Raw genomic sequence first — 23864 nt, forward strand, 5'->3', positions numbered from 1 at the left:
AATCTCAAGTTCAAAGCCAGTCTTAGCAACTTAGCAAGGCCCTAAGTAACTTGCTTTTACTGGGGCTGACTTTGAACTTCTGCCTCAGTCTCCTGAGCTGCTGGGATTACAGGCATGCCCCACTGTGCCTGGCTCTATAATCCCTTCTTGACCAGTACAGGTGTGTTCTTGGCTACAGCATTCCAACTAGCATTGCCAGATTTAGCAAATAAAAGTAAGGATGTCCAGTGAAATTTGAATTTCAGATAAACAATGACTAATTTGTTAGTATAAACATGTCCCATGCAATATGTTGTTGGAATTTTCAACAAAAATAGGCCTTCTCTCCAACCCCTCCCTACCACCAGGTCTTAGGAAAAGGGTCAGGGACTCAAAGTGGAATTAACAAGCTAATAAAAGGTAAGGAGCTGAGAAGAAACTTTGAACGAATTGGGTGCTTAGTGCCCCCATAAAGAAACCGGAAAGATGTTCTTGGAAGGATTGAGATAGAAGCCTCTCCAATCTGTCTCCTCCCAGATTTGTAGACCCCTTCAATATCATGCTTTTTTGACTGGAGAAACCCAAAAGATTTGAGAAGCTATCTCAGGGAGTCCTGGAAGACACAGTTAGACACAACACATGCCCTCCTTGACTGTCGATTTTACTTGAGAATGTAGTGGAGAAATCATTATTTGATATTAAAACAAATAGGCATGTGATGGAGTAGGATGCAAACTCCCCAGGAATGTTTAAGATAAAAACCTGAGGTTTCAAAGGGTCAAGGATGGCAGCCTGGAGAATTTGACCCAGACTCCACGGGAGGACGAGGATCACCCTCGTCTGCTTTTAGGGCTTCTCCACGGAAATGGGTGAGAACTGCAGGCAACCCAGGCGACTGAGCGCTGGGAGGGACGCACCCAGGCCTGCGCCGAGAGGGAGAAAGTGAAGCTGGGAGTTGCCACTCCCAGACTTGTTGGAATGCAGTTGGAGGGGTGGGGGGGCGAGCCGGGAGCGCGCTGCTCCCAATCACGGGCAGCGAAGGAGGTGGAGGAGGAGGGCAGCTTGAGGAAGTACAGCATGAAGTTGTGGAGCTGAGATTCCCCTCTACCGGGACCCTAGAGCCGGAGAGCCCCGCGAGCAGCTCGCGCCCCAGCCCAGGCCGCCTTTCCGGGCCGCGCGCCCGGCCCTTGCCCCCGCCGCACCCCGCACCCGCAGCCCGGTGCAGCCCGAGCCATGGGGCCGGAGCCGCAGTGAGCACCATGGAGCTGGCGGCCTGGTGCCGCTGGGGGCTCCTCCTCGCCCTCCTGCCCCCCGGAGCCGCGGGCACCCAAGGTGGGTCTGGTGTGGGGAGGGGACGGACCGGCCATCGGCCCTGCAGCCAGAGCCCCCGCCGACGGCCGAGGCGGGCAGAGCCGCCCGGCGACTGTGCGACCGTGCGACCGTGCGGGCACTCGGAGCCTAGGGGCCCACGGCCGAGAGGGGGCGGAGAAGGTGGGGCGGGGGTCGGTCACGCTGAAGCGGCGCCGGACAGCCGATTGTAGGGACCCGAGCTTTCGCGACTCGGAGAGGGCGCCGGGAGCTTGTCAGGAAAGTTCTCTGAGATTGTTCAGAAAGTTTTCCTCCAGAGGGTTTTTGCGTGGGGAGTGTGTGTGCGTGAGAGAGAGAGAGAGAGAGAGAGAGAGAGAGAGAGAGAGGGAGGGAGGGAGTGTGTGTGTGTGTGTGTGTGTGTGTGTGCATGCGTGCTGTGTGTTCCCCCTTCGGAGCCCCCGGACGCTTTCTCAAAGCTTTTCCAGTTGGCAGCCTCGCCTCGGGACTGGACTGGGCTGGATTCCTCGGGGGTCCCCGCTGCCCTGCCCCTCCCCCTCCCCGCCCCCCTTCAGTCCATTGGGTTTAGTTACTCAAGCTTCAGGCAGGGTCGGGAGAAGGGGGGCAGTGGGGAAAGGAACCTGTCCTGCCAAGCGGGGAGGAGGGGTGGCCGGTAGGCTGCAGAGTCGCCTCATGTTGGGGTCTGGGTTGGGGGGAGGGGCAGGCATTTGTTTTGAACAACTTTTTTGTGTGTGTGTGTGTGTGTGTGTGTGTGTGTGTGCTGGGGATGGTACCCAGGACCTCCAGCATGTTAGGCAAACGCCTTATCACTGAGTTTTGAACAAATTTTCTTAGGGCCAGCTTTGGGACTGCGTGCTTTGGGACTTTTGGAGAGTGTGGGCAAAGGAGGGTGGTGGTGGGGGTTTCCTGGTTTCTAGCTTAGTTAGAGAGGGAGAGGTTTAAGGAAGGGATTCCTGGGTGGTTGAGGGAAGGGAAGTTAAAAGAAATAAGGCCAGATGGGAGTGAATAGGGGGCTGGGTTGTGCCGCTGCCTCTTCCTTCATACTGCATGTGGAGGGGTGATCCCTGCAGTGTGTGTCTCCTGACCCATCCATCCATCTGTACCTGTAATGATAAAAGCTGACATACTCTGGGCTGGGTCTGCTCTGCCAGGCATCATGCATGGTGTTTTGCGTGCATTCCCTTCTTTAGTCCTGGGAACAAACTTAGAGTAGAAATCCTGTTAGTATCCCATTTTTCAGGTGAAAACCTGGACTGAAAGAGGTTAAGTAGCAACCAGTAAGTGGTGGGGCCCAGACTGGACTCAAGCAGGGTAACCAGACATTCTAGATCACAATTATTAATCCACCTGGAACACTGGGGGACACCGCTCACTGAATCACTGGGTCATGGGAAAGGGAAAAAAAAAAGAGGGTGTTCTGGGAGCAATGGGTAGTCTCCGTAGATCAGAGAATCTGGGGAGGGGGTGGGTGTCATCAAGCTTCGTGTTGCCCCAGTGGCCATGTCATTGTGTGTTTGAGGCTGCTCTGCGTGTCTACCCTGAGTTGTGTGGTGTGATTGTTTGTGTGTGTCTGGCTTTGTGTTGCCAAACAGCAGTCTCCCTGCTGACTTGGGGACACAAGCTGAACTCTGCCCTCTCCAGGAACTCCCTCAAGGTGCTGGGCCAGATCTGTTGTAAACAACGGGAGGTGGCCCTTCACCTCCTTGCCTAGGAAAAAGAAGGCTCCTCTCAAGGGAGCCCATCCTTCCCCTCCCTGTTTCCCAGGCAGCATCTTCACCTCTGACCTTCTGATGAGAAGGGTGAGGCCAGCCTGGCTGTGCCCTCCTCACCTTAGCCTGGGAGTGGAGCTGGCAGGGAGTGGCCTGGTGCTGCAGAGGTGGGATCTGAGGGCTGGGTTCTCTTCGCTGGGGCCTTCTCCTGTCTTCACCCCTCAAAATGCACAGAGACAGAGTGTGATGTGCAGGTGGAGCACCCGGATATATCCCAGGGCTGGAAGTTAGGGCTGGAGTGACAGGAAAGGCCCAGAAGTTTGGGATTTTGCTGGGATCTTTCTTTGAGGTCAAAGTTTTGGAAATTGCAGCCAAAACATCTTTTTACTCTTGTAGAGCTCATTTATATCTTAATTCCAGTATGGTTCTTCTAACAGTTATATGTTTCTTCTTTTTACTATATGTAGGGAAAGTACTTATTTTTTAATATTCAGGGAAAAACAGCTGAAAAGAGAAGATAAAATATGAAAAGATAAAATATATCACATTCCTAAGTCAAGTAGAAAGCACTTCTTCTTTTGATTTGGGATTACCCATATCCTGCTGTATTGAATGACCCTCTCTTGCCTCTTTTTGCCTTTTAAAAAAGGTACAGTGTGTTTCCTATAAGCCAGATGTAATCCAGAGCTGTTTTCATTTGATCTCTATAACATATGGTGAAGTAGGTGCAAGATGAAGTGGAGTTCAGAGAAATGAAGAGACTTATCCAAGGCTCTTCAGCTATCCAATAATGTCCAGGGCATTTTTGGACTCTCATGAGGAGGCATTGAGAGTTGGTTAAAGTCTTATTTCACTCAACAGGAATGGTTTGAGTAAAGTCTTGGGGCCACCAGGCAGCGCATGGGACAAGAGTGCTACCATGTTACTCAGAAGTGTGGCCTTCCCACCCACTTATCCCGGCTGTAGACTGAGAGGGCCTGAGGGTCTCTCCTGACTGAGTAGTCCTCTCCCTTCCTGTGTGGCCCATGCCTGCTTTCCTCTTGAGCCCTCCCATTCTGGCCAGTGATGGAGGTCCGTAGAGGGCAGAGGCCAGGGGGCACAGACATGCCTGTGGGCAAGGGAGGCAGCTGGAGTGGAAGTGTGAGGGGCCAGTGTGAGGCTGGGCTGGGGAGCTGTTACAAGGTCCCGGGTAGGTGTGCCTGCCCCTAGGTGATGGAGCGAGCTGGAAAGAGAACCCCTCCCTGCCTCTACCTGTGGGAAACCCATCTGGAGTGACACTTCCATCTTTTGCTAGGTCACCCATTATCCCCAGCCCTGGGAAGAGAGCCCAAGTAGGGGCAGGGCATGTGTGCTCTCAGGAGGAGTGGGAGAATTATTATAGCTAATGTTTGTGTTGCCCCAGTTCTGTTTACAAAGCCTTGTCATGTTTACAGACTGCTTCTGGATTTATCCTCTCTTTTAATCTCATGGACCTTCTCTGAGGGAGTAAGAGTTGTTAGGGCCAAGTTTAGGTCCGTAAATATTCACTGAGTGGCGACTAAATGGAGGCACTGCTGGGGGTAGAGATGACTGATTTGGCTTCTGCCCTGGAGGTCTAGAGATGTGCTCAAGGTCACACAATGAATGGTCCAGCTAGGGTTTTTGCTCCAAAGACCCTGAGCCCAGGCCTTAGCCTGATACCATGCTCTGTACTCCAGGTGTGTGTGGCAGGTGAGTCCTGGAGACACTTGAGTGGGCTCTGGCCTTGAGGGCTAGGGAGAGAGGAGCTTTGGCAACACCCATAGTTTCCTGGTAGTGTTGATGGAGATGGAAGGACGCTTTGACTTTTGTGCTGTAAGCAAGAGGAGCAGCTGGGGCTGATGGCCATGGGGAGAATTCACTGGAGAACTAGGGCTGGGGCCAAGCTGTGACCACCAAAGTCCAGCAGGAGGGACATGGACTGTAACCAGACAGAGGGATGAATACTGTGACCTCAGTGGTCCCTTTTGCTTTGCCCACTCTGGACATATTCATTGATTCATTTGGCAGCGCTCACTTATGGGTCCTGCCCTGGCTTTGGACTGGTCCTGCCTCAGTCTTTGCCCCAGAAAGTTGGAGGATGGGGCTCCTGAGAGGCAGATACCCTAGGGACAAAGAGCACCCTGTGTGGATTTAGGACCATCTGGCCCCCAAGAAAATCAATGAAGGCAGAATGGCTATGGGGACCTTGGTGAGGACTGGGGCTGGGGATACTGGTTGGGAGGTGGAGAGTCAGGTGGAAGGTGTCCAGCAGACCTTTTTGACCTCTCCTCATGGCTCAGGAGGGGGCTTGGTGGGCGTGTCAACCTCCAACTCCCTGTGTGTAGGTCTCAAGGGTACCAATTTTACCACCTGTCTGCAATCGCTTTTTAAGTCTTACTCAAATCAGCCACAAATCAGGTAAACAAACTGCCTGGTGGGGCGGGGCTCCCATTCTTTCTGACCTGCTGCCCAGCCCAGCCACCCTGCCCTGCTTGGTGCTCGGGTGTGTTGATTGGTAGCATCGGGAGAGTTGGTGTGTGTTTACGTTTGTGTGGGGTGTGGTGCTTTATTTGTGTGTGCAGTTAGGCTTAATGGCAGGGTCTAAGGCAGACAGACCTGAGTTCGAATCCTACCTCTGTCACTCACAAGCTTTATGACCTGACCTTGGGAGGATGTAATCCCTGTCCACCTGTTTTCTTCTTGGCAAAATAGGGATGCTAGCCCTAGTCTCTGGAGGATGAGGAGGCTCCACTGAGTTTCTGCTGAGCACACAGTAGGAGCTCAGCTCAGTTGCCTGTGGTGGTTGTCACTGTTGTTTTCCTGTTGCTTGGCTGCCACAGCTGGTATCCCTTGGAGGCTGCAGAGAACCACAGGGGTGAACTGTTGCAGCGGGTGGGTCCCTGTCCCCAGCTTGGCCAGGGCCTGGGGTCTGGGCCTAGAGACAGCTGCGCCTATAAAGCAGCTGAAGCCGCAAGGCCGGGGGAGGTCCTGGCAGCAGTGCGTTATTTTGGGCCTGGCCTGCCACCCCCAGCTCCTGTTTCTCTTGGGAGCCTAGTGGGGGGAGGGCCTGAGGAAGGGGAGTGGGAATAAGTGGGTGTGGCGTGGAGTGGGGAGGCCTGACAGTCTCTCTCCTCATCTGGGAGGCGGACCCTGGAGCTCTATTTTGGGGCCCTCCCCCTCCTTCCTCTTTGTTTCCTTTTCTATCTGCCCGGGAGCCATGCCAGTAGGGACCACTCTGGGTGTTACTGAGAGGCCACCAGTCTGTGGCCGTTGGCACAGGTGGAAAACCTGGGGACTTGCCCTCCAACCTCACCCAGCTCTCTGGAGGCAGGTGGATATCTTTTCACCACCTAGCATTTGACCTTAGGCTCCAAGTCGCTGGGAGAGCAGGTCCCCTGGCGTCAGCACCTGTAGCTGGTTATTGTGCTGTCCTTTGAATCTGCACGAGTCCCTGGGAGGTAGAGCAGCAATTGACAGGAATTCTGGGCATCAGGCACCTGTGGGCCTGTGTGTCCAAGGGTGCCCTCCCCCTCCTGCTCCCCAGCCTCCTGGGCAAGACGCACCAGGTGATTCATCTTCTCACCAGAGCAGAAAAACAAGTTGAACTGGGCACTTCAATCTCCCCCCCTGCTGGCAGGCCTGGTCCTAACTGCTGCCCAGAGCCCCCTCACAGGCTGATTTACACTTCTAGCACACCTGGGCTTGGTAGATGCTTCTGATCTCAAGGACACGAGGCCGAGATGCAGGTGGGTGAGGTGTGGCAGTTCATCCCGATGCCCCTTGGCAGACGGTTGGTGCTGGGCAGGTACACAGGGCTGACGTAGTGCCCTTGTGGCAGAAGTTTCGTGGCATAGGTTGTGCCAACTGGTTCTGGAGCTTTGCCCTGAGGAGGTGCCAAGGGTGAGGGTGCTGGCGTAGGAAGCTGTGGAACATGCTTCACTCTGGCCCATGATCTGCAGCTGGATCCCTTAGCTGGGCTCTGAGACTTTCTTCCTCTGCATGGGGGAATTCCAGAGGTCCCTGCAGTGATGACCAGGCCCCTGGGTGCCCAATGTTCCAGCTATGACTCCAGTTTACTCTCCTTCCCCACTTGCTGGGTTGATTGTGGGGGCCACTACCCCTTGCCAGGAGGTGGGCATGTGGGTGTGTTGGAATGGCTTGGAGAAGGGCAGGGGGTATCCAGAGGGTCCATGATTCATCGTCACTTCTTGGGGGATTTTTACCCCTTGGCCCTGAGTTGTGCCTTTGGGACAAAGGAAAGCTTTCTTTGCCAGTTGACACCCTGTATTGGCAGCAAGCCCTACAGGGCTGACACACTGGGGCCCCTCTGGATGCTCAGGGAGGCCCAGCCAGAAGGACCATCGTCCCAAATTTCCCTATTCTTCCCCAACACGAAAGCTTTCTTCTGCTGCGGATCCTGTAGGTGCAAGGAGGTGGGAGGAGGGGGCCAGTCAACCATGCTTTCTTCCTGTCAGAGCTGGCCTGACTCCACAGAGTGGGTGTGGAGGAGGTGGCCAGGTCAGAAGTCACTGGGCAGAGTCCTGACCCACCTCCTCTCTCCCACCAGTGTGCACGGGCACAGACATGAAGCTGCGGCTCCCGGCCAGTCCTGAGACCCACCTCGACATGCTCCGCCACCTCTACCAGGGTTGTCAGGTGGTGCAGGGTAACTTGGAACTGACCTACCTGCCCGCTAATGCCAGCCTCTCCTTCCTGCAGGTGAGGCCTATGGGCAGAGCAGCCAGGCCCACCGGGTGGGGCTGAACCTTCTGCTTATTGGTGGGTGGTAGAAGAGGGGATCCTTTCTACTGCAAAACTGCAAAACTGGTTGACTCCCTCTGTAATGGGACTGGCCATGGACATCTCTGAGTGAGATGCAATTCTGTTTCTGCTAAATTTTGTGACATCTTGCCAGAAGATCACTTCCCCCGCCAGCTGTCCTTCCAACCGTTGTTGTCCCTCTCCTGCCTAGAGTGGTAGAAAGGGTTGGTAGAGATATGCTTCCCAGGTCCCATTCTGTCACTGACCAGGAATGTGAATGTGGTCTAGACTTCTTAGCTTCACTAGGTCTCAATTTCCCTATCTGTATATTGGGACCAATAGGCATTCCAGGGGACCCATTGTGAAGGTCACAGAGAAATGTCTGTGGAAAGGTTATGAGCAGGAGAGAGGAGACCAGCCCGCTGTGTCCACGGGTCCTGCAGGGGAGCGGGGCTGCATGTGCACTAGATGGCAGACATCACTTATCTAGGCCTTCCCTTTTATAGAAGAAGATACTGAGATGCAGAGCAAGTGTGCAGACCTTGTTCACCTCTTACAAAACGCCCCCATCCCCAGCATTATCTTTCTAGATCATCCAAGAATCTGGCGAGGCCAGGTGAGGAGCGGCCTCCATCTCCATTTCCTGCCTGAGGGAGCAGACCTGCTCAATGGCTGGGGACCTTGCCAAAGATCCCAGAGCAGCCCCAGGGGTCCCAGGGGGATAGCAGTGGTCCAGGGCCAGGCCACCTCATCCCCCACCCTGCCCTGTTCCCTCCCAGGACATCCAGGAGGTGCAGGGCTACATGCTCATTGCTCACAACCAAGTGAGGCGAGTCCCTCTGCAGAGGCTGCGGATTGTACGAGGCACCCAACTCTTCGAGGACAGCTATGCCTTGGCGGTGTTAGACAATGGAGACCCTCTGGACAGTGCCACCCCTGCTCCGGGGGCTTTTCCTGGAGGGCTGCGGGAGCTGCAGCTTCGAAGCCTCACAGGTAGCCCTCGCCATCATTGAAGTCTCTTGGTTTTGGGGAGCAGGGCCACTGCTAGCCACAGAGAGGGTCTGTGTGAATTACAAGTAATGTCCCCTCTGGGTGGAGGCAGGCAGAGGCTGGGAAGGAGCCCTGTGAAGATTGGAAATAGGGTTGCCGTGTGGCTTCCTGGCAGAGCGCTTGTCTAGAACTGGGAGGTTCCGGTTCCGTTCCCGCACCACATGCACAAAACAACAGACAGACAGATTTCCTTTCTTTCTAGTAAGTCGCAGCAGCTTGCTCCAGCATGCACAATTTAATCGTTAGAATGCAGCCTAGGTTTTTGCCCCCACTTGACTCAGTACAAGTATGCAGTCAGCAATTTATGGAATTCTAGGTGATGGCCCTGGAGGTGACAGTGTCCCAACCTCTGGATGCCAGGTTTTTCATGCGGGATACAGTAATCTTGTGAATCTTGCTACTAATCCATCATTGCTAGTCTCATTTTACAGAGGAGTAAACTGAGGCAAACAGAGAATAAATGACTTGCTCAGGGTTATACAGCAAGTTATTGGTTAATCTGGGTTCCAGCCTCTTATTTTTTTGTGGTGCTGGGGATCAAACCCAGGATCTTGCATGTGCTGAGTTGTTGTTCTACCATTGAGCTGCACCCTCAAACCCCTTTTTTACTGCCAAGAGGTGTGCAAGGGTGAGGGGAAAGGAAAGGAGAGCGCTCATACCCATGGGAACATCTGGACCCCACCCATCTGCTCACTCCCGCCTGGTCGCCTGGTCTCAGGTTGTTCGGGTGGGGGGCAGGGCTGTCGGGGGGGTGTCGGCAGGCCTGAAAGATGCTAAAGATGTCTTTCTGCTTTCCGGGGAGCCAGGGGGTTGTTTAAGAGGCCTGCGCCCTTCAGAAGGCAGGAGGCCCCACAGGAGGACAGAGGTGACCCATGAGAATACGGTCCACTGATTATTGCCTACCCCACAGAGATCCTGAAGGGAGGGGTCTTGATCCAGCGGAACCCCCAGCTCTGCTACCAGGACACGATTTTGTGGAAGGACATCTTCCACAAGAACAACCAGCTGGCACTTACGGTGATAGATACCAACCGCTCACGGGCTTGTAAGTCACATCCCTCCCTCCTTGCCTGTGTCCTTCCCTACCTGTGGCCTCTTCTCTGACAGCCCACCCAACCCCAAACTCCTGACCTACAGCCACACCCCTGCCTTGACCTCCCCATTTCCCCCTTCTCGGGCCCTCCTGCTGTTCCTGTGTCTCTTAGTCTCTGTCTTACCCTCTCCCCTGGGTTTCCCACGTGGCACATCCCACCTCCTGTCTCTGTGGCTGTGTCTCTCCGATCTCTTGCTGCACCCCATCTCCTGCTACCTCTCTCTGGTTCTCTCCTAGGCCAACCCTGTTCTCCAGCCTGTAAAGCGAACCACTGCTGGGGAGAAGGTTCCCAGGACTGTCAGAGCTGTGAGTCTTGGGGAGGCCTAGCGTCTGGGGCGGGGTGGGAAAACAGGTGACATGGGAGAGGTGGGATAACAGGTCCCTGGTGACTTCCCTGGAACAGGAAGTCTCCCCAGAAGGTGATACTGGTGAGGATTGGTGTCAGGGCCACTGCATGGCCCTCATCCTGTCCTTTGCCCAACAGTGACACGCACCATTTGTGCCAGTGGCTGTGCCCGCTGCAAGGGCACGCTGCCCACCGACTGCTGCCACGAGCAGTGTGCTGCCGGCTGCACGGGCCCCAAGCATTCGGACTGCCTGGTATGTGCCTTTCTGCTTGGTGCCCATCGTGCCTCCTCACTAAGATGCAAGAGGGTGGGCACTTTGCCCTTTTTTCCCCGGTTGCCCCTGGCACACTGGGGAAACCGCTCAGTGACAGCCCGCTGCTTGTCCCCATCAGGCTTGCCTCCACTTCAACCATAGTGGCATCTGTGAGCTTCACTGCCCAGCCCTGGTCACTTACAACACAGACACCTTTGAATCCATGCCCAACCCTGAGGGCCGTTATACCTTTGGCGCCAGCTGTGTGACCACCTGTCCCTGTGAGTGCTGGGAGAAAAGCATGGTTCAATTATTTGGCTGGAGGATGGTGTATGTGAATGGGAATGGATTGGGAGTACTGTGTGCCCTTGCTTTGGAGGGCTGGTCATCTGGTTCTTTTAACAGCTATGGAGGAGGAGGCAGCAAAGACAGGCAGTTGAGAGCCAGACTTGGGAGCCAGACTGTTGGGTTTGAAATCTGGCCCTCCCGCTTACAAGGCATGTGGCTCACCGGGCCTTAGTTTCCTCATCTGTAAAATGGGGCAATAATAGTCCCAACCTCCTAAGAGTTGAGTGAGTTAATATTTTTCAAGCATTTAGAACACTGCCTAAAAGCTAGTTTAAGCATTTCTAATGGTCAGTTTTTATTTTATGGTCTGCAAAGATCAGGGTTTTATTTAATAGCAACTCTGTTCACTGATGGACATTTAGGGATTGGGCTTGAACCTGGGGAATCTCTTTCCTCATCTTGTGGGAGACTGTAGTGGGCCTTTAGGTCCAGGCTGCACCTCCTTTTGGTGGGTGAGAGGACAAGGTGTGGAGCCAGACCATTTGGGCTCCAGTCCTGGCTCTTCTGCTTACTAGCACAATGACTTTGAATAATTTACATAATTCTGTGCTTTGGTTTCCTTTTTGGCAAAAATGAAAATATAACTGCTGATCACATACAGTTGTTATAAGAGTAGATGAATGTCAAGTGCTCAGACATATAGTAAGGGAATTTAAGTATTGGTTGATAGTACTCTTGTACCTGGGCACAGTGACACTGCTCATGAAAGGAATAGGGCACATGGATACATGTTTCTGATCTCTGCAGACAACTACCTCTCTACGGATGTGGGATCCTGCACCCTGGTCTGCCCTCTGAACAACCAAGAAGTGACAGGGGAGGACGGGACCCAGCGGTGTGAGAAATGCAGCAAGCCCTGTGCTCGAGGTACCCAACCCCTGCTCCCAGACCAGCTGTGATTCCTGTCCCTGTGCATACCCAGCCTGGTCCAGCCTACTCTGTTCTACTATTCCTTGGGCCCTTCTGGGACCTGGTCCTTTTTTCCCACTGACTCTGCTCCTGGCCCTCCCTATATCAGTCCCCCAAGTTTCCCCGTGCCTCCTGCCTATGTGGGGAAAGGATCTGGGGGCCCAGGTGTGGACTGCAGTCAGGACCTGGTGCTCCACGTGGAGATGACCCAGCCCCTTCACCACCTGCCCCCTACTCCTGCAGTGTGCTATGGTCTGGGCATGGAGCACCTGCGGGCGGCGAGGGCAGTGACCAGTGCCAATATCCAGGAGTTTGCTGGCTGCAAGAAGATCTTTGGGAGCCTGGCATTTTTGCCAGAGAGCTTTGATGGGTAAGGGTGGGCACAATGGCCTAGGCAGTGTCAGGGCAGATACCTCATCCCGAGTACCCAGCTGTAGCAGCAGCCTCTCTGAGGAATGGAGGGAGACAGAGGTGGGGAGCCAGGAAGGCAAAGGAGGCAGCTGGGGGACCAGTAGGAGCTGGGAGGTGGAGGGGTATCTTTGCCAGTGATATGTTATCCATGAACATGGGCTTGTATGGAGATCAAGCCATCCAGGTAAGTATAATTCCCCAAGTTTATAGCAGCTTTATTCATAATAGCCTCAAATTGGAAATGATCCAAATGAATGTCAGTAGGTGGATGAATAAACCAACGGTGATACTGCCATACAGTGCAGTCCTGCACAAAGCAAAAAGAAATGAACCTCCTGTACCCACAGCGTGAGTGGATCTCAAAAAACATGTTAAGCAGAAGAGGCCAGAATCACATAGGCTCCACACTGTATGATTCTCTTTATGGACAGATAAAACCACTCTGGTGAGCTGGGATGACACATGCCTATAATCCCAGCAGCTTGGGAGGCTGAGGCACGAGGAGCTCAAGTTCAAGGCCAGCTTCGGCAACTTAGCAAGACCCTCAGCAACTTAGCAAGACCCTGTCTCAAAAGAGGGCTAGTGATGTGGCTCAGCTTTAAAGCACCCCTGGGTTCAATCCCCAGTATCTGGGGTGGGGGTTGGGGTAACCACTCTGTTGAGAAGATTAGTGGTTGCCCCAGGGCAGAGGCCTGGAAAGGGACACTAGGACTATTTCTTTTTTAAATTTTATTTATTTGTATGTGGTGCTGAGAATCGAACCCAGTGCCTCACACATGCTAGGCAAGTGTGCTACCACTGAGCTAGAGTCCCAGCCCGCTTACTAGGGCTATTTCTGAGGAGGTGGAAATGTACTGAATATCGATTGTGATAGATACATGGGTGAATGCAATTGCCAACAGTCATCACACGGGACACTAAAAATCTGCATGTTATTGTATGTAAATTATACTTTAATTAAAAATAATATTCAAAAAGAAGAAAATACCCTTCCAAAGTTTCCTTTACTTCTATTCCCCATCCCAGAGAGAACCACTATCAGTTGTGTTCATCTGAGCACTTGTATCTTTGTAGACAGATATACAGAGAAACAGTTTTGTGGCTGAGCTGGGAGGGTGGATTATTTAAATGGGAGCATGTTGTGAGCAACCGTGTGCCTTTGCTTTGGAGAACTGCTCAGTTTGCGTCGTACTGCCTGCTTCTTTTAACAACTACGGAGCAGGTGGCAGCAAAGACAGGCAGCTGAGAACCTGGACTTGGGAGGCTGACTGGTTTGAAACCAGGCTCTACCACTGTTTAATCTTGCACTTATTAGTCTTGTTGCTGGGCCTTAGTTTCCTCATCCGCACAATGGGGTCAATAATAGTACCGACATCCTAAGGTGGTTATAAAGTCTGAGTTAGAATTGGTTACACTCAGAACAGTGCCTGCAGATGCTAAACACTCCCAGGTTTTCATTCTGTAGTCTGCGGATATGAGGGTTTATTTAACCGCACCCCTCTTTATTGATGGACACTTAGGTCATTTTCAGTTTTTGTTCATTCAAACAGTTCTGCCTTGTGTCTACCTCTGACAACAGAGGCCAGTATCTCTCTGGGCCACATTCCTAGATGTAAGATTTTTAGATCAAAAGATACAAATATTGTTTTGATAGGTGCTGCCAAACTAGGGGCTGGGCTCTGATGCCCAGAATGGGAACAGCTGGGTTCAGTGGGTAAAGGGGTTAAGCAAAGGTGTTGGTGGGCGGTAGAGAGTGGGGTGGCTGGACCCTCTCTGGGTTCATGCCCGCCTGCTTCCTGGTCCTGCTGATTTCCTCCTGATCCTTCCAGGGATCCTGCCTCCAACACGGCCGCTCTACAACCTGAGCAGCTCAAAGTGTTTGAGACCCTGGAGGAGATCACAGGTGGGCTCTGGATGTCTGCATCCTGCTCCGTGGGGGTTGTGGGGGGGCTCTCTCCCTGTCCCCACACCTCTAGCCTCACCCTCTGCCTGCAGGTTACCTGTACATCTCAGCGTGGCCAGACAGCCTGCCTGACCTCAGTGTCTTCCAGAACCTGCGAGTCATCCGGGGACGAGTTCTGCATGAGTGAGCACTGGGAGAGTGGGGAGGGCCCTCTGTGAGAAGCTCTGAGCATGGGGGGGCCTCCTGTTCCCCAGGGACACTGCAGTAGCCTTTCACAGGAGTTCGCAGGGTGTGCTGGAGGCAGGCGGAAGGCATGGGCAGCCCTTGCTGACCTGGAAGGGGTGGGGGTCAGGTGCCCCTGCATCTGAGTGCCCCTCCTCCCATAGTGGCGCCTACTCATTGACCCTGCAAGGGCTGGGCATCAGCTGGCTGGGACTGCGTTCACTGAGGGAGCTGGGCAGCGGGCTGGCCCTCATTCACCGCAACACCCGCCTCTGCTTTGTGCACACGGTGCCCTGGGACCAGCTCTTTCGGAACCCCCACCAGGCCCTGCTCCACAGTGGCAACCGGCCGGAGAATGAGTGTGGTGAGACTGGGAGCCCAGCACTGGGGGCCCCTGGCTGGCTTGACCTCTTGCCTTAGCTTCTCACTGGGTTCTGCCACGCTGCCTTGGCATCATGCCCTCCCCTTCCCTCTGTTTGTGGACTCTTAGGACTCTTCTTGCATTGCCCAGCACCTGTCCCCACCCCTTCAGCCCAGAGCCACATCAACAGTCCCCTCTGACTCCTTTCTCCTCACTGCAGCGGGTGAGGGCCTGTCCTGCTACCCACTGTGTGCCAATGGGCACTGCTGGGGGCCAGGGCCCACCCAGTGTGTCAACTGCAGCCAGTTCCTTCGGGGCCAAGAGTGCGTGGAGGGATGCCGAGTCCTGCAGGGGTATGTGGGGTGAAGGAAGGGGAAGCTGGAGGGATGCACAGGTTTCTCTCAGACCCACTCATCATTCATCCCTTCTCTCAGGCTCCCCAGGGAGTATGAGAGTGACAGGCACTGTCTACCATGCCACCCCGAGTGTCAGCCCCAGAATGGCTCAGTGACCTGCTTTGGATTGGTGAGGTGCTGGTTGGCTTAGAGCTGGGAAGGGGTATCGACAGGAACGTGGCAGATTGGGGAGAAGCCTCAGGGTGTGTTGTCTAGTAAAATCTCCCTGGAGAGTGCGCAGGACTCAGACCTGGACGGCAGGAGGGCCAAAGGTCAGGAAAGCTGGAATGTGGGGACTGCCAGGCTGGGGCTGCCCCTTCAGACTGTGAGCCTAGGACCTTTCAGATGGTGACAAGGTCCCAGGGAGGCCTGTGTTCTTGGATGTGGCTTGCTAAGGAGATTAGACCTGTGTGCCCTGGCATCAGATTCCCTGGATTCGAATCCAGGCCCTGCTTCCAACCTTGCTTTTCTCATTTATGAAGTGATTGTTGTAATGGTACCTACCTGGTGGGGGTGTGATGAGAGCAAAATTAAATAGGGTTGGCACAGCACCTAGGCACTGAAGAGGCTTTCTACATAACAGTGATCATCGTCACTCGCTTTACACCTTGGATAACTCATGGCCCTCTCTGGGCACCTTCAGTTTCTCTGCTGAAACCCCTGCTTGGGATCAAGCTTTGAAGGAGGGTCCACAAGACTGAGTGAAGAGTAGGGAGACAAGTACTGCTGAGTGGCCACAAAGGGGACCTATGGGACTGATCCTGCTGCCCACAAACCTTTTCTCCCCATCCAGAAGGCTGACCAGTGTGTGGCCTGTGCCCACTACAAGGACCCTCCCTCCTGTGTGGCTCGCTGCCCCAGTGGTGTTAAAGCTGATGTCTCCTACATGCCCATCTGGAAGTTCCCGGATGAGGAGGGCATGTGCCAGCCCTGCCCAATCAACTGCACTCACTCGTGAGTCTGGGACCTTTTCTGCGGAAAGGAGGGCTTTCACTGCAGGGGCCTCTCTGGGGTTCTTTTTTGAAAAGGGGAACAACTCTACCTTCACTCACTCAGACTTAATTTAAACTAACACATGAGAAATTAATGAAGGTTGCTAGCAGATCTATCCTCTGTTACTAATTTGGAGCTTGCGCATGGTGGTGCATACTTGTAATTCCAGAAACTCAGGAGGCTGAGGCAGGAGGATGGCAAGTTCAAAGCCAGCTTCAGCAACTTAGCAAGGCCCTAAGCAACTCAGGGAGACCCTGTCTCAAAATAAAAAGGGCTGGTGATGTGGCTCAGTGGTTAAGCACCACGGGGTTAAATTCCTGTACATACATACATACATACAAAAATAAATAAATAAATGAAATTATAATGATTTGGAATATTTCCCCCCATCTTTTTTTTTCTCCCATACTGGGGCTCCAATCCAGGGCTCCATGCATGCTAGGTATGTATTCTACCTCTGAGCTACACCTCCAGCCTGTTTATCTGTGTATAGTCTAACACATTTCTTTTTCAAATTGGGATCATAGACCATACTATTATTTTCAATTTTTTTTTTAAATAGCATCTTGCAATGTTTTCCTGTGTTCTAAACATGCACTTTCACTCTCCAGCCAGCTTCCCTCCCTGGGGGGAACCACTGGATTGACTTCTCTGTGTATATTCTTCCAGACTTTTTCAACATTCTTTTTTTTTTTTTTTTTTTTTTAAGAGAGAGTGAGAGACAGAGAGAGAGAGAGTTAGAGAGATTTTTTTTTTAATATTTATTTTTTAGTTTTCGGCAGGCACAACATCTTTGTTTGTATGTGGTGCTGAGGATCGAACCCGGGCCGCATGCATGCCAGGCTAGCGCGCTACCACTTGAGCCACATCCCCAGCCCATTTCAACATTCTTCGATTGAATCATGTAAAATTGTTCTTTGTGGGGCTGGGATGTAGCTCTATCCCCAACATCAAAAGAAAAAAAAGAAAGAAAGAAAGAAAAAAGGATCACTGTGTAAATTCAAAATGGTCATTTTGTGTGCATTTTTTAAAGCATTACACATTTTTTTCTAAATTTTTTCATACCTTTATTTTATTTATTTATTTTTATGTGGTGCTGAGGATCAAACTCAGGGCCTCGCATGTGCAAGGCGAGCGCTCTACCGCTGAGCCACAATCCAAACCCTTATGTGCATTTCTTAATGTAAATGGACCACACTCTGCATATTATTCTGAATTTTGGTTTCTTCCTTATTTCATGCATCCTTTCTTATGAATTCAAATAGATTTATCTTCTTTTTTAAAGCAACTCACACTCTAGCATGGACATAATTTAACCCTGTCCTTATTTTTAGCTTACTTATTCTTTTTTTTTTTCAATAGCTTATTGCAATTCAGCTCCATGTGTGGAGGAACATCCTGTGCATGCCCCCTAGCACGCTGCTATTGGCATTTTTAGGGTGCATACTGACAGGTGGCACTGCTGATTGATTGGTTGGTGTTGGGGATTGAACCCAGGGCTTTGTGCATGCTGAGCACATGTGTGCTTTTACCACTGAATTAATTATCCTTATTTTTTAATAGGCATTGCCAGATTAGTCTCAGAAGTTGTGTAGTTTACCCTGAGATTCTTTCATAGAAGGAATAGTTGAGCTTTCAGGCTCAATGCTCCTCTGGTTGCTCCCCACTCCTATGCATCACAGGGAGGTGCAGGGGAGCCAGGATGTGGGTTCCCAATCTGGAGAAGGAATCACCTTGTGGGGTGATTCCTTGAGCTGGTGACCTTGAGCCCAGTTTCTGCCTTTGTCAAAAAGGGGATAATAACCAGCCACATCCACCCCAGGAGGCTGGTTCCCTGAGTTGTTGATGGGACTCTCTTTTCTGCAGCTGCGTGGACCTGGATGACAAAGGCTGCCCAGCTGAGCAGAGAGCCAGGTGGGCCTGGTCCCCAGGAGGTACCACTGTTGTCCCCGGGGGTGGGGGGTCACTGCTGCAGAGAGGGATCACCTGACAAATTCCTTTCCATCACATTCTTACACTGTTGAGCCTTCTTTCAATAAGTGGATGGAGGACCTGGTCGGGATGCTAGGGGTGGTGTGCTGCAGGGAAAGGGGGCTAATATACCCAGTATATTATGTATACCTTCCACCCTGGAGTAGCTTGATATCTTTTGAGGGACACGGGCCAAGTTCAACTCCCTGGAATTCAACTTAGATTGAGGAGGAATTAGCAAATTCATAACTGGGGGCAGTGGGAGTCTCCGAGGAGTAGGTGGCATTTGAGCCAGACCTTGAAAGAGGGGCAGGCATTTCCCTTGCATTTGGGTGGAAAGCCTGGGGAAGAGGTGTCAGGGAAATCTAGAGTTGATCAAAGGTTCTGGTGTGGTTGGCTGCTGAGTGCAGTCATGTTAGGGCCAGATCTGGAGGGCAGGCGCCTTGTCCCCCAAGCCACAGGACTTGATTGTCTGGACAGTGGGGAGCTTTGGAAAGAAGAAAAACAGACTGAAGTATGTCTTAGGCAATCATTTGTCCAAGATGCAAACATTCATTAGAGGTTTGCCATGTGTCAGGCCCTGTGCTGGGTGACAGGGGAGGGGGAGACAAGAATGTCAGGTAAACACCCATCTTTCTCTATCCAGGATGAGCTGAGTCTTAACAGATGAAATGGTGATCCTGGCAGTAGGAACAGCATGTGTAAATGCTGGGGGGTGTGGAAAATTATAACCTGAGGTGAAAAAATTGTCTAGAACACTAGGATCACTGGGTACACATTCCTGGCCCCACCCTATGCAACAATCAGAATCTCTGGGGGTGGGACTCCAGAATTATGAATATTAACAAGTTCCTTGGTGAGTTTTCTGCCATGAAGTTTTAGAGCCCTGAGTTAGAGCCAAGGACAAGAGCACAGGGGATAGGGAGATGGGGATGTCTGGTGCTGCAAGTGTTCACAGGGGTTTGGACTTTATTATGGAGGCAATAGGGAGCCAAGACGGGTTGCACAGTAGGAAAGAGAGGGTCAGAGCCTGTGGGTCACCCTTTCCAAATGCCAGAGAACTTTATGTCTTTCCATGGAGTCCCTTCAAACCCCCGCCCCATACTGGCCCCCCAACCCCTGACCTTGGCTTCTGTCCCCAGCCCTGTGACATCTATCATTGCTGCTGTGGTGGGCATTCTGCTGTTCGTGGTCATGGGACTCGTCTTTGGGATCCTAATCAAGCGAAGGCGACAGAAGATTCGGAAATACACGATGCGGAGGCTGCTGCAGGAAACCGAGGTGAGGCAGGCCGAGGACCTCCCAGCCAACCTGGGGTCTGCAGCCCAGTCCCAGCACTGACCCACCACCCCTCACCCAGCTGGTGGAGCCGCTGACACCCAGTGGAGCCATGCCCAACCAGGCTCAGATGCGAATCCTGAAAGAGACAGAGCTAAGGAAGGTGAAAGTTCTTGGATCCGGAGCTTTTGGCACAGTCTACAAGGTCAGGGGCCCAGCCAGGGTCTGGGTGGGTGGATCTGGAGAATGGGGCTGTGTTTGGAGGGGTGTAGTCAGGAGTTCTGATATGGAATGGGGGTGACAGCCGAGAACCTGGGCAGTGCTATCTGGGAGGGGGGGTGGGCCAAGCCAGAGGGCGGGAAAGGTATTCAGAGCACAGGGACCACAGTCCTCACTTACACTCTCTTCTTGCTGCATAGGGCATCTGGATCCCTGATGGGGAGAATGTGAAAATCCCTGTGGCCATCAAAGTGTTGAGGGAAAACACATCTCCCAAAGCCAACAAGGAAATCTTGGATGTAAGCCCCTCCACTCTGTCCTGCAAGAATCTGTGAGGGACCTTCTGGCTGTAGGGCTGGGGAGTCGTTCCCTCTTCACTGGGATTGGAGTGGGTGGGATCTCTAAAGCCTGACTAACCCCAGTCTGTAGACCCCAGCTGTGGTTTGTGATGGACGGGGTGGGGTAGGGCAAGGTGTGAGGGTCCCTAGCTATACCCTCACCCTTTGCGAGGGAAAGATGGTGGCTGGGGGTTTGTGCCCTCTCAGTGTGCCCTTCCTCCCAGGAAGCATATGTGATGGCTGGTGTGGGCTCCCCCTATGTGTCCCGACTCCTGGGCATCTGCCTGACATCCACGGTACAACTGGTGACCCAGCTTATGCCCTATGGCTGCCTCCTGGACCATGTCCGAGAACACCGTGGTCGCCTGGGCTCCCAGGACCTGCTGAACTGGTGTGTGCAGATTGCCAAGGTGTGCACTTGGAGCCGGGCTCGGCGGGCCCCTTGGAAGCAAACCCTTCTCTCCACAGAGCGAGGCTGGGAAGCATCCTGGCAGTGTGGCCAGGGTGAGGCCTGACCCCAAGATCCACCCTTCCAGGGGATGAGCTACCTGGAGGATGTGCGGCTCGTGCATAGGGACCTAGCTGCCCGGAATGTGCTGGTCAAGAGTCCCAACCATGTGAAGATTACAGATTTTGGGTTGGCTCGGCTGTTGGACATTGATGAGACAGAGTACCATGCCGATGGGGGCAAGGTCAGAGGAGGGAGCAGAGCAAGGCAGGGCAGAGTGGGATCTGCCCCACCCCCAAAACTGCGAGAAGGGCTACCTCCCCCACACCCAGCTGAAGGACTTCCTCTTCCGCTCTCTCAGGTGCCCATCAAGTGGATGGCGTTGGAGTCCATTCTTCGTCGGCGGTTCACCCATCAGAGTGATGTGTGGAGCTACGGTGTGCCGTGGGAACAGCAGGGAGGGCTGGATGAGGAGCCATGGAGGGGTGGGGGGAGGCTGGTGGAAGGATAAGACACAGTTTGAGGAGGGAGGGAGAAGAGCTAACTGTGCCCCACCCTGCAGGGTCTGTGCCCATCCAGTTTGTGGAAAGACTGGGTAGACCCTGTCTGTTGGTATCCTGTCCCACTCTCCTTGCCATGAAACCAGGCTCCTGGGCAGAGCCTCTGGGCTCCTTACACTAAAGCTCCCTCTGATCCCCTCCTCCTGATGCCTGTCTCTGTCCTAGGTGTCACTGTGTGGGAGCTGATGACTTTTGGGGCCAAACCCTATGATGGGATCCCAGCCCGGGAGATCCCTGACCTACTGGAGAAAGGGGAGCGGCTGCCCCAGCCTCCCATCTGCACCATTGATGTCTACATGATCATGGTCAAATGTGTGTAGTGGGGCTGTGCTGGCTGCATGGAGGAAGGGTGGGAAGTCCTGGGTGGAGGGGACCAACAAGAGGCTTGGAGGGGACCAAAAGCAGCATGTGAATGGACCTAGGAGCCCTGGTGTACTTGAAGGAGACTCAAAACCATCTGGTATCCTATTCACAGTGGAAGTTCTGAGTGCTATAAAGGAAGAGCTAGCCAAAGACATATGCAAAATTAAAAAGGAAGGAAACCAGTAGAAATGCCCCAAGGTTCTGCTTCTCTACCATGTGAGGGGCTTTGGGCTTCTTTGGGAGTCGTCTAGGTCAGAGTGGAGAGGGGGTGGGAGAAGAGACGCAGCTAGGGAGGGCTGAATGAGAGCCATGTGGGGTGGGGGGAGGCTGCATGATGAACTCCCTCATACCCCAGGTTGGATGATCGACTCTGAATGTCGGCCAAGATTCCGGGAGCTGGTGGCTGAATTCTCCCGTATGGCCAGGGATCCCCAGCGCTTTGTGGTCATCCAGGTACTGGGTGTTCCTGCCTCTCCCTACCTCTGACGAAGAGCTCCCTCCTTTCCACAGAGGGGAAAAAAGGCACAGGAGGCCTGGGCACTGGGCTTTCCTGGGAGGCCATGCTCTGGGTTGGTGAGGAGCTGCACTCTCTCTCCTTCCTCCCTAGAATGAGGACTTGGGTCCAGCCAGCCCCTTGGACAGCACCTTCTACCGCTCGCTGCTGGAGGATGATGACATGGGGGACTTGGTGGATGCTGAGGAGTATCTGGTACCCCAACAGGGCTTCTTCTGCCCAGACCCTGCCCCAGGTGCTGGAGGCACAGCTCACCGCAGGCACCGAAGCTCATCCACCAGGGTCAGTGCCCTTGGTCCCACTGGTGACTGTTTACCTCTCCCACTCTAATGGACCAGGGTCCTTTTCTCTAATGTTTCCCGACCTTCACCTCTCATGGAGACCTTATTGTCCCTAAGGAGGATTCTTGCTGCATCCCATCCCCTTCTTTCCATCATGACTATCATACCCCAAAAGTGACCTGTTTTCCTCCTGTGATACTGTCACCTCCCATAGAGTCTCCCTCCCAGGCCCAGGAGTGAACCCCATCGTAACTTTCTCTCTTGTCCCCAGAGTGGTGGTGGTGAGCTGACACTGGGGCTGGAGCCCTCTGAAGAAGACCCCCCAAGGTCTCCTCTGGCTCCCTCAGAAGGGGCTGGCTCTGATGTGTTTGATGGTGACCTGGGAATAGGGGCAGCCAAGGGGTTGCAGAGCCTCCCCACACACGACCCCAACCCTCTACAGCGGTACAGTGAGGACCCCACAGTACCCCTGCCCCCCGAGACTGATGGCTACGTTGCTCCCTTGACCTGCAGCCCCCAGCCTGGTATGGAATCCAAGCTCAAGCTCAGAGATGTGGAGGTGGGGGAGCTGGGGACCTTCAGGCAGGGCTGGCTGGGGGGACAGTGATAGTGGCTGGGATACCTGGTTCCTTTCTTTAACAAGTCCTCTTCTCTTGCCCTTTCAGAATATGTGAACCAGCCAGAGGTTCGGCCACAGCCCCCCTCACCCTTAGAGGGTCCTCTGCCTCCTGTCTGCCCTGCTGGTGCCACTCTGGAAAGACCCAAGACTCTCTCCCCTGGGAAAAATGGGGTTGTCAAAGACGTTTTTGCCTTTGGGGGTACTGTGGAGAACCCTGAGTACTTGGCACCCAGAGGAGGTGCTGCCCCTCAGCCCCATCCTCCTCCTGCCTTCAGCCCAGCCTTTGACAACCTCTATTACTGGGACCAGGACTCATCAGAGCGGGGATCTCCGCCTGGCACCTTTGAAGGGACTCCAACAGCAGAGAACCCTGAGTACCTGGGCCTGGATGTGCCAGTGTGAGCCAGGGCCTAGTCTGCTGAGGCCCTGTTGTGCTCTCAGGGAGTGGGAAGGCCTGACTTGGGCCATGTCGTCATGAAACCCTCTGACCATGTGTAGAGGAAACTGCCATGCCAGGAATGTGTCCTAAAGAACCTTCCTTCCTGTTTGAATTCCCCAGGCAGCTGAGAGGGACCCAGCCTGGTTGGACATGGAGGCAGCACTGGGGATTTTGGAGCCCTGCCCCACCAGACTTTAGGGTCCAATGGATATCAAGGCCACAGTCTCCTCACCAGAGGCTGTGACCCAGCCTGGCCCTCTTCTTCCAGATCTTTCCTACTGAAGAATCAAGAGCAAGAGAGAAGCTGGCCCTAGGAGGGAAGAGGCCCCAAGGGAGTCTCTGAGAACAAGACATTGGGAGACTGTCCCTGAGACCTAGTGCTATGCTCCAGGAGGAAGGGAGCTATACTAGCGTCCAGACCAATCCTTGTACAGAGTGCTTTTTTGTTATGTTTTTACTTGTTTTTCCCCCCTTCAGTACCAAGAATCGAACACAGGTCCTGGCACATGCTAGGCAAGCACTCTACCACCGAGCTATACCCCAGCCCTTGTTTTTACTTGTTTTTTAAAGATGAATTAAGGAACCAGAGGGAGAGTGGGTGTTGTGTGGAAAGGGGAGGGAGGTGTCCCTGGGGTTTGGGGAAAGATGTCTCTTCTCCATTTTCTCCATTTCATTTGCAAATAGATTTTGGAAAAGAGCTGAGCCCCAGCCTATGTCTGGGGGTGAATCTATGCTCAACTCTATTGTTCACCTTATAGGCAACTCTCTTTCAAG

General features: G+C 53.2%; 1 protein-coding gene across 1 annotated transcript; it reads left to right on the forward strand.

Annotated features, from left to right (window-relative positions):
• Positions 1-953: 953 nt before the first annotated feature.
• ERBB2 (erb-b2 receptor tyrosine kinase 2) lies at positions 954-23701 on the forward strand. The gene is made up of 27 exons (XM_081272329.1): positions 954-1311; positions 7582-7733; positions 8555-8768; positions 9736-9870; positions 10156-10224; positions 10403-10518; positions 10658-10799; positions 11614-11733; positions 12019-12145; positions 14016-14089; positions 14182-14272; positions 14476-14675; positions 14893-15025; positions 15107-15197; positions 15861-16021; positions 17927-17974; positions 19174-19312; positions 19392-19514; positions 19729-19827; positions 20091-20276; positions 20403-20558; positions 20676-20751; positions 21040-21186; positions 21593-21690; positions 21845-22033; positions 22304-22556; positions 22698-23701. Exons 1-27 carry the CDS (start codon positions 1239-1241, stop codon positions 23051-23053), a joined length of 3768 nt encoding a protein of 1255 aa, XP_081128455.1. The 5' UTR covers positions 954-1238; the 3' UTR covers positions 23054-23701.
• Positions 23702-23864: the final 163 nt, after the last annotated feature.

The sequence above is a fragment of the Spermophilus citellus genome, assembly GCF_964194105.1.
Source record: "Spermophilus citellus genome assembly, chromosome: 17".
In the NCBI taxonomy this organism is placed as follows: Eukaryota; Metazoa; Chordata; class Mammalia; order Rodentia; family Sciuridae; genus Spermophilus; species Spermophilus citellus.

Coding starts and splice junctions, on each gene's coding strand:
- ERBB2 (XM_081272329.1), top strand. CDS start 1,239: ATGGAGCTGGCGGCCTGGTGCCGCTGGGGGCTCCTCCTCGCCCTCCTG. Junction 9,871..10,155: donor TACCAACCGCTCACGGGCTT/GTAAGTCACATC, acceptor GTTCTCTCCTAG/GCCAACCCTGTTCTCCAGCC. Junction 19,515..19,728: donor CTTTTGGCACAGTCTACAAG/GTCAGGGGCCCA, acceptor CTTGCTGCATAG/GGCATCTGGATCCCTGATGG.